The sequence below is a fragment of the Vigna unguiculata genome, chromosome 11 (assembly GCF_037176805.1).
Source record: "Vigna unguiculata cultivar grain cowpea cultivar isolate G323 ecotype 2 chromosome 11, ASM3717680v1, whole genome shotgun sequence".
NCBI classification, from domain to species: domain Eukaryota; kingdom Viridiplantae; phylum Streptophyta; class Magnoliopsida; order Fabales; family Fabaceae; genus Vigna; species Vigna unguiculata.
In genome coordinates this window covers 35,436,981-35,447,212 of record NC_140802.1, presented here as the reverse complement: position 1 = coordinate 35,447,212, position 10,232 = coordinate 35,436,981, and the positions used below count along the sequence as shown (strand labels likewise).

Sequence of the window (10,232 nt, the reverse complement as noted above, 5' to 3'; positions counted from 1 at the left end):
TTGGCATTGCGATGACCCTCTAAAGTAACTTCAAATAACCACATTGTATCTAGCAGTACGAACATGTCTAGGGTGTTCAAGTCGTCCAAGAGCAGTATTAAGAATATCCTCTTGACCATGAGGATTGAAACCACCATGGGTCTACTACTCAACTAGAGAATCCTGCAACAAAGAAACATACATAATTAAAATACTTTATATGCAATAAAAAGTTTATAATTAAATGATTGAAACACATTTACTTACATTTCGCTCAACTGCCCACTATGATTCATCAAACGTCCATGTTCTCGTTTTTTTAGATGGGTTTGCTTCCATTTCTCATGCCTGGACGGTGGGGATGGAGCTTTAATTGAATCTGCATTACCACTGTCATCACCAGAAGTAGAACATGCCTTAATCTTTTCTCTAATAATCTTTTGTTCTTCACCATGAGAAAGTAAGTGTGGAGTCTCATTATGTGCTTGTATGAAAGTTACTTAGTATTTAACATTATATATAATAAATAGTAACAAAATAAATATAAGTTATAATACTAACCTCCCATTTTTCACTTTCTCGACTTTGTAGAAACCATTGCCAAGTTTCTTCATCAATGCAAATGTGTTTGGTTCAAGGACTTTCCCCTTTTCTAGCATCATATATATAAATTGTTGTCAAATTTGATTTAAATTAATGCCATTTGGTAGCAATTGGAGAAAAAAATCATTGACTTCAGCGTTCTCACCTTAGGGATATCAAAAGCCATCTACATATATAAGGACAAAAATATATATTAGTACATCTCCTTATATTTCAAAGTAAGTTTGAAAATTTTACTCAGTTTCTTATCAAAATATCTTCCCAAATGATGTTTCTCTCCTACTCGGTAACATGATCCTAAGACGGAGTCAATATAAATATCTTCTCAAAAGCCACTACACGGAGATAGGTGTTAAAAAGTTATGCATTAGGCCTAATTGCCATACCAATGTGGACATTGACATTCACCGGTGTCCTGTCCCCATTAGCTAACTTCTTGAGGGCCTTTAATCTAGTAGCTCCTTTGCCAGATCTCTTGGGAGGACCTTCATCATCAGACATCTTCCTGTTTTAAAATGAAAATGAAAAACATTAATAAAATTACTTATAAATAAAGGCGATAAATATAATTCATAACAAAAAAGTTGACAATAAATTGTATATATATCTATATTCCTTCAGCATGTAAATGATGTAAATGATTTTATTTAATCATTATTGATGTAAATGATTCAACCTCATCAATTTCATTGGCTTGTTCATGTTCATTGTTGGTCTCCTTTTTATCGTGTAACACAACATGCCAATTTTCAGATACAAGATCAGCTACATAGAACACTTTTGAAGCTTGATATACCATTATAAATGGTTCATCTTCATATGTTACCTTTCGAAAGTCAACCAATGTCATTCCCAATTCATCAACTTTCACCAGTTTTATTGTCAACCCATATGCATTTGAAAATAGGTACAATATGGAAGATAAAAAAGTATTGACCTCTTCTTACATATGTTAGTCACACTTGCCTTTCTTTTTTTTTTTTCCAAAATCTACATAACGACCTTTCACCTTCTCATAAACGTGAGCACCAATTAATGGAATTAAAGAAATGTAATGTTCTTGGTTTCCATTAAAGGTCTTCTTCAATCTACGATATGGATGAAATAGATTTAGAAATCTACGATGCTGAAGATAGATTGTTTTCCTCCCATGTTTTAATTGCTCATATGATTTGTTTTCTTCACAAATCGGACATGCTTTGTAACCTTTCACACTATAACCTGACAAATTTTCATATGCATGAAAGTCATTGACAGTACAAAATAACATGACATGGATTTAGAAAGATTCATTGGCTAACCCATCAAAGACTTCAACCTCATCATCCCATAACAACTTCAAGTCATCAATCAATGGACTAAGATAAACATTAATATCATTCCCTAGTTGTCTTGGACCAGAAATCATCATAGATAATATCATGTACTTTCTCACAAACTTGGAGGCAATAAATCACTAACAAAATGGGCCATGAACTATGATCAGTACTTAAATTCCATAAGGATTCCTTCCATTCGTAGCTAGTTCAACTTTCAAATTTCTTGATTCATTTTTTAATGTAAGAAATTATTTATCAATGTTCTTCCATTGCACAGAATCTACAGGATGACTAAGTTGTCCCTCACATTTTCGCTTATCAGCATGTCATCTAAGGTTTTTAGTATCAGTTGGATTCACAAACATACTTTTAAACCTTGGAATTATTGGTAAATACCAAACTACCTTCGAAAGAGGGTCGTGCTTTGTGACCTCATCATTATTCTCTTTGTCATCATCTTTGACCTTATAACGTGACAACCCAGACTTGGGACAACTTCGTAAGTCCGCAAACTCTTTTCTATATAAAATACAATCATTAGGACATGCATGAATCTTTTCATATTCCATACCCATCAGACAAAGTATCTCTTTGCCTTATATATTCGATCAGATAGTGTATTACTTTCATGAAGCATTTACTTTAACAATCGAAGCAATTTTGTGAAGCTTTTATCAGTCACTCATTTAATGTCTTCAAATTTATCAACTTTAACAATGCTGATAATTGTGTGAAATTAGTTGAACCAAGATATAACAAGGTCTCTGCATCTATAGTCATATTTTCATATGCAACTTTAGCAAAAGTTTGTACTCCAACATCACGGAGCATATCCTCTAATCTATCTTCCATTGTCGAATACACAAATTCATGTGTTTCAGTCACAGTTGGAGTGTCTACCAGTTCACCATGCCACATCCATGTTATATAATTCTTCAAAAATTCACCAAATAAAAGATGTTCCCTATTTTCGACAACATCCAATATTCTCTCATTCAAGCAATTCACACAAAGACACCTTATCATTCCTTTGTTTTCTGCACTACTAACATGACATTGAGCGAATTCTATAAACTCCTTAACCCCTCTCATAATCATCACTTATATGGGATAGATCACTCCAACTCTGATCCATGTAATAATAATTTCAATACTAAATACAAATAATACTCGATACCAAGACTTTGATCAAGACATATATTTATAATATTTAATAATTTCAATACTAAATACAAATAATACTCGATACCAAGACTTTATCAAGACATATATTTATAATATTTAATAATTTCAACACTAAATATATATAATAATTACAAGGTACAGGTCACCCCAAATTCAATACCAACACGTTTAACAAGACATTATTCATAATATTCAATGAAACACATATGTCTGATTTTAAAAAATAAAAACTAAGAATAATCAATTTACAAACTAATTATAGATATAAATAACAAAAAATAAATAAATAAATTACAAAATAACTTACCTGTGAAAACGAAGGCGGCTCTACCATGGGAAAGGAGCAACAATGGCGCTTAAAGAAACGTGGAAGGGAGGAACAACGAACCAAAACCAACGGTGGTCATGGGTTCAGGATGAGAAACGCGCAACAGTGGTGTTGGGGTGGCGACGCATGCAGCGGTGGCAACTCCAGTACCATTGGGTGCTCGACCAGCAGTGGGGGCGACGTTTGACAATGGCGGTGGCAGCTTCGACAGTGGCAGCGACTGCACGGGAGAGGAAAGCGTCGACGGTGGTCTGTAACGACGATGTCAGTGACAAGGTCTGTAGGCGACAGAGGGAAGAAATTGAACAGTGGTCGCAAAGGGGAAAAGTGAAAAATGAAAAATGAAACTTTTTATCAGCTAATCAACGACGATTAAGATTTAACCGTCGTTATTCGAACATTTATAAGGATGAATTTTAAGATGAGCGTTGTTTCGGTTTTCCATTTAAAATAACCGTCATTAAATTGTTATATTTATTTACTCCCATGCCATCGCATTTCTTTTGACTACGTCTACGCTGCAACATCGTCGATAAACATGTTGTAGCTATATTTTACACTAATGTGGGATCTTTTTATATCTGGAAATTAACTCTCATATTATAATCTCCATAGAACCTCCCTATCCTCCTCCTTTCTCACAAAGACATCAAACCCCCATTTTTTTTTCTTGATCCTTGAAAATATAATTCACTCTTAAAATCCAAAATCACAAACCCTCAATCCACTCAAGTCCCAAGTGAAAAAACTTAGTTTCTAAAATCTATAAAGAAAATTGTTGAATTTCTCACAAATTTCAAATATATATGTCAACTTTAAAAACAAAAATTACCGGGCATAAGAATTGAAAAGTCCTTGTCATAGCCATATTTGGTTTATTCACTCCGACAAAATGCAGAAACTGAAAGGTGATATTACAACAATTTATAAATTTCTTAAAATATTAGGAATTTCAAAAAAAGCAAAAAATTTATATCATATTTATGACATTACTAATATAAATATTATTCTATGGTATTCTAGCATTATTATTATTTATTTAGTTTTAATTTTAAGAAAATAAATACTTTTATATGTCTTTAATTTTTTTTAAAACATAAAGTCATGAATATTTGTTTTTAAAACTTTTAAGTTATAGAATCCAGAAATATTTAAATATGCTATTTATATATTATATATTGTATTAATAATGCTTTCGTATTTAATAATTATAAAAACAAATTTTATATGCTTTCCAGGTTTATATATATATATATTTATTTATTTATATATATTATTTACTATAATTTCACATTTTTCTTTATGCTAAAATTTCTTTACACATCCCCTAAGTTTGTTATTTTGAAACCTTTTAAAAATATTTATTTAAATTTAAAATTCTTCTTTAATACATTGAATACTTCATTGTTTACAATTTAAAATTTATGCATGTAACTTAAAACTAAAAAAAAAACTTATATTTTCGCACTTTTTTTCCTTTTTCATACAAGGATAACTCTTTGCACATATATTTCACTTCTATTCTTCAAATCTCATAGTTCATAATAAAAAAAGAAGAGAGGTAAATATAATTATTATTTTCTCTTGAATTTTATTCTCAAATGTAGGGTGATGATGATAAAAAATAAGTTGAAATCCTAAAGTGAACACTCAATCAATTAGATTTTTAACTGAAAAAGAAACATTTGATGAAAGCAGTAAATTTATTGAGATTTTCTCAGCTGATGAAGCTATTACAAAAATAGCTGCCTTTACAACCGTACACGTATACAAAATGGCTATAATCACCACACCATGATGAAACCACCAACTCATGCATTATAGCTCAGGGAAATTAGAAAAGTTCTTGAAGTTTTTTCTTCTTTTCTTTCTGGTGTTGAAAGAAAAAGAAGAAGCACATGATGAACTCACATAGTAGCTTAGATGTAACATATATGAAATGCAACATCTAATTGATGAGAAGTCGTCAAATTAGGGTTAAGTGTCCTTCAAAGGACACCAAAGGGAAGAACATTCCCTCAAAGGTTGCTCAATTTCAAGCACTGGAAGGTGGAATGTTTGGAATCCCTTGTCTCTGTAATTCACTCATCACACTGTCAATTGCTGGAGCCTTCAGTCCAAGAGGTAATGGCAGCCATGGCTTTGATAAAACATCTCCAATAGCTGCATCTATGCTCTCTTTTGACTGCAAATTAAGATAAACACAAAAAAGTAATCAGTCATATGGAGTTCTACTCTTTTTATGTAGAACAATCACACGCAAACACATCCATGAGAACCTACAAATGTTAGATAGCTAGACCAAGATATACTTGTGTCTATGTGGAAAAGAAGTGATGAAGCACAATCAAAGGAAAAAGCAAAGAAACTGAGGTATGTAATTCATCATAAGAGTCACTGTTTAAAGGAAAACCTAATTCACAATTCTATGAACTTTTCCACATGCATATACACATGTTTATGTTTATGTGGGAAGAAAACACAAAAAGAAAAAGAAAAAAAGAATTAGGTTATGTATTAATATCATCCTATATATGTATATATCAGTGATAAGTGGTAAAGTTAGAAGAGAGAGTGAGAGAAGTTTTACGTTCAATTTTCCTACTAATATTTGAAAGTTTACAAAGTTAGTTCGAAAGATTTGGAAGGAAAAACGAAAGAGGTCGTGAATTCAACTACTGCATTAACAACATACTAACTACTAATAATTGTGGATAAAAAAAAAGTCTGATAAACGGTGTAAAATTGTTCTGTACTTTTTGTACATAATCATTGAACTAAAAAAGAGAAACAAAGATAGAAATCTACCGGGTGAAAATCTAATAGAGGACGAGGACCATGGATGGCAATGCTGTGATCTGCTTTGTACATGGCATGGGGTGGGATGCCAGGGACATGGTGAGTTCCAAAACCCTGCATGATATTTGTATTTTCTCTGTGGTGAGTGAGCCAAAATTACACTGCAATATAGTATATGCATGTGTTTTGGTTGCCAGAAAATGAGACAATTATTTTATACTACTGTATAGTTCTTGTGTTTGTGGTTGCAAGTAAATATGACAATAACATTATACTGTAGTGATGTTCGTAAAATGATTCCAGATTTTAAAGATAAAGGTGAAGACAATTTGCATGGCTCCAAAATAGTAAGGCTGTAATGAGTAGTTACCGTTGGTGTCAGAGGTTGTGGGTAACAAGCTGTTCCTGGTATTAGAGCATTTGGAGCCTGTTTCAAGACATATATATGAAATCTTAGACAAATAAGAAAAGAGGAACCATAAATAGATGTAATTTTATTTTGTTGCAAAAAATTAAAGTTAAACTACGATGTCTGTACGAGTGACTGTATTATTGAAGATACTGTAACTTTTATGTCAGTGGCTTATTGCAATAATGGTATTTCATGCAATGGAAAATTATCATAAAAAAGTGAACTTTGTATTTGTAATGAAAAAGGAAAAGCAAAGGGTAATAAAAGATAATATCAAACAAGTATAAACAAAAATTGTCTGTTGAAATACCATTCCATTAATATAAACTCAAATTAGTCTCTCTTTTTTTAATAATTATTTGTTTAGTTTTCTGTCTAGTTAAATAATAAAAGTATTATTAATAAAACTTCCTAAACTATTAAGAGAATGAAAAACTCTCATTTTTTATTCGTTCTGATATAATTTAGTTTTGATCATTAATTCTTTTAAAATAAAAAGCAATAGTATATTAATTAATAATTTACATTAAATCACATCAATAAATAAATAAAGAATGAGAATAAGAAATAAAGAAATCATAGTATTATTGTACGAATAGTTTTCCTAAGATGTTGCCTTTTATAAACAGATAGGAAATGAGAAATAAAATCAAAAACAGATAATTTGAATTTGAATGAAACTATTACAAATTATACTATAATGTTTCAGAAATAAACATTTTCCCCTTTAAGATCTTCCAATCAAACTTAAAGACTACTGTTAATAAAATTCTTTTCGATCAAAGGGTTGGCAAAGAGACAAGAGAGAAGTGGTTTCGATATGACGGCATGCTTGAAAAGATAAGGGAAAAAAATGGATATATAATGATATAATTTTTTAGTTAAAAGGAGAACTGATTCTACATATAAAAATATGTTATGCATTATCAATATAAAACAATCAATTCCAGTATATACACATTTATATAAACATTTATAATAGATAATAACATATAGTACGATTCAGATATAATTAATTGATAAAGTAAAGCCTACTTTATACTGTTGCACATGTGCCTGCATAATTATTGAAATGAAGTTCAAAATTTGAATAATTATGAGTTTTTCAGAAGAAAGAGAAACAAAAGTTGAGAGAGTTAACCCGTTGGTGCCAAAATGAAGGGTCATGTGGTGGTGCAGGTGATGGCCATGAGAGTGGTGGTGAAGGTGGAAGGTGTTTGGGCCACACGTGCATGAAGGAATGGTTCATGGAGGGGTGCCCCCACACGTGTAGAGGTCTAAAATGGTGCATTGTGGTCATTGGAGGAGGGAACCCCATGGTGGGTGCTAGCCATGGACTCACCTCTCTCTTCCCAACACCATATATGTTTCTCCTTTGACTCCAACTTGCTGCTTCAGCCTCACGAGCCAGAAGGTGTTTCCTATGAGATCTATATTTCTGCATTCAAACACAAAAAAAAAAAAAAAAAAGTTTCAGACACCTTTTTCTCAAATCCTGCTTTTCAATTATTATCATTGATTCAAAACCAAGCATCTAATGTATGGAACCATAGGACAAACAAAAAGTCCAAACTTTGGCCACTGCATGCGAACAAACTGGTGTGTCATGTCGCATATCAGTTAAAAAAATATTGATTAAGAGACAACTTGTGATTGGAGGTTTTATGTTTTTAATGAAACGGTGTATTAATTGCTTGATGGAAACGCGTTTCTTTGTTGTCCTTCAACCATACATATCAGAAAAAAGTTTCTTTCTCATGTTCCAAAATTATCAAGATTTAGAATGAAGCCTCAGCTTAATTAAAGAAATTATGAGTACACAAAAAGATTAGGTTAGAGGATGTACTTGAAGGTGGCTTGCAATGTTATGACGAGTTAAACAATCGATTCCCATAATCTCCAAAATTCTTGAAGGCACTGCTTTGTCCACTCCTAACTGTTCCACAGCTTGCACAAATCGCCTGTGCAATTCTGGGGTCCAATCCACCTACACATAACCCAGAAAAAAGGAAAGCATAAATACACACACTACTTCAAAGCTCAAAAACTTCTAACATAAAAGAACTATTAGACGCTGTTTTCTCTTCATATTTTTACTTTGAATTGGGTTTTTCTTGGTTACAATCTGTTTGATAAAGAATCTAAGTTTCTATCTTTTCTAATGCTAGGCACTGATACTCGGAATTTCTCTCTCTCTTTACACCCTTACGGTACCCGTGAGTTTGTGATACAAAGGGACCTTGTCATGAGTCATAATTGAGACAGTGACAGAACCTTAAGTGTTAGCTCAGTTGCACATGACTCGTGTCTCATGACACTAGCTACCTTCACTGAAACCAATCGTGGGAGAGAAAGAAAAATAAATTAGCAGATAAGTTCAAAGTACAACAAACTATCTAGCTACCTTCACTTTTCTCTTCCCGTGAGGATTATTACTATTACTATTATTCTTCAACTGACCCGATGAAGATTTTCTTCCTTTTCCACCTTCTTTTGGCGCAGGATTCACCACCACCGGTTCACCATTCTTGCTCCGGTTTGACCCCGAGTCTTCATGACCTGAAGCAGCACAACAACTTTTGTCTTCTTCTTCCTTTTTTGTAACAGTGAAAACACAATTCTGGTCGTTCTCCTCCTTCGATGAGTTCATCTCCGACGACTCTTCCCCGGCGCTGACGGAAAACTCACCAAACATCTCCAAGTCCGGCAAGATATCTCCGCCGACGTCGATGCCGACGAAGAGATCGTCGAAGTTGATGCTCTCCAACAAGTTCCCTTCAGAAAGTTCATCGAAGTCAACATCATCTGATGCTGTTTTTGCTGCCTTCGAGAAACCCTCCATCTCTCCTTTGTTCTTTTCATCTTTGATGCTCCTCAAAGGTGCCACGGCAAGCATCAATCCCAAATCAACACTCTATGTTACGCGAGATTGGAAACTCCAATGATATGTTACGAGAAAAACTATATATATATATATGTAGATATATATATATCAACGTACCCTTTTCTGAATCAGTGCTAGCTAGTTACATATATATGTATATATACATTAACTCACGTGCATGGAATGAAAATGTAATACAGAAAAAGGGTAGGAAAAAGTGTAAAAGAGAAAGGGTAATGGGAATTCTGGTTTGAACTGAATCTGAAGGTGTGAGGAGAAGGGATTGAGCAACATATAATGGTGTGTGGAAAGGTTTTATGTGATGTTCCCTTTTTGGAAGTGCTGTGAAGGAGAATGGGAGATTGGATCTCAGCCACAAGTTTTTTTTGGCCGAGTTTTGTTTTTATGCTTTTCGTTTGCAAGTGTGCGTGTGCTACTTGCACGGTTTTCTCTGCGTCCATTGTATTGCATTTGTGGATGCCCTTTTTTTGAACAATGAAATTATAAGGGACTCTGTTTGCTTTTTTCTCTCATTTTTTTTGAAATATTCACTTGAAAGTGCTCATGTGAGCTTTTTGTAACTATGTGCACAAAATGAAGAGAGAGAAAGACGTAGGTGGCACAAGCTCATCAATGGTGTGTCTGATCCTAACAGTGTTTCACAGTGGTGAAAGGGATGTGTGCTGCGTTATTGTTTGCCATAGTGACAAAATTCACTGCTGT

At 33.1% G+C, this 10,232-nt stretch overlaps 1 protein-coding gene across 6 annotated transcripts; it reads right to left on the bottom strand.

Moving 5' to 3' along the window:
• Window positions 1-540: 540 nt before the first annotated feature.
• On the bottom strand, window positions 541-9,985 carry LOC114168187 (transcription activator GLK1-like). 6 transcript variants are annotated; one of them, XR_014986576.1, is made up of 8 exons: window positions 9,030-9,985; window positions 8,472-8,612; window positions 7,767-8,063; window positions 6,584-6,640; window positions 3,394-3,692; window positions 969-1,087; window positions 728-748; window positions 541-631 (listed from the first exon to the last, which is right to left on the bottom strand). XR_014986576.1 is itself a non-coding variant. In XM_028052924.2 (6 exons), the coding sequence occupies exons 1-6, from the start codon at window positions 9,519-9,521 to the stop codon at window positions 5,450-5,452; spliced, it is 1,242 nt and encodes a 413-aa protein (XP_027908725.2). In that variant the 5' UTR covers window positions 9,522-9,970; the 3' UTR covers window positions 5,099-5,449. The 6 variants fall into 6 exon arrangements, 1 of the variants encoding a protein (XP_027908725.2); XR_014986579.1 differs by having other exon boundaries at window positions 541-626; XR_014986580.1 differs by having other exon boundaries at window positions 3,394-3,665; window positions 9,030-9,984.
• Between the last annotated feature and the right edge of the window lie 247 nt (window positions 9,986-10,232).

Bases quoted from the DNA above. Each gene is read 5' to 3' on its own strand.
- LOC114168187 (XM_028052924.2), bottom strand. From the start codon at position 9,521: ATGCTTGCCGTGGCACCTTTGAGGAGCATCAAAGATGAAAAGAACAAA. The intron at 6,641-7,766 runs GTTAACTCTCTC...GTCTTGAAACAG, and splicing joins CTTCATTTTGGCACCAACGG to GCTCCAAATGCTCTAATACC. The intron at 6,328-6,583 runs GTAACTACTCAT...AATATCATGCAG, and splicing joins CACAACCTCTGACACCAACG to GGTTTTGGAACTCACCATGT.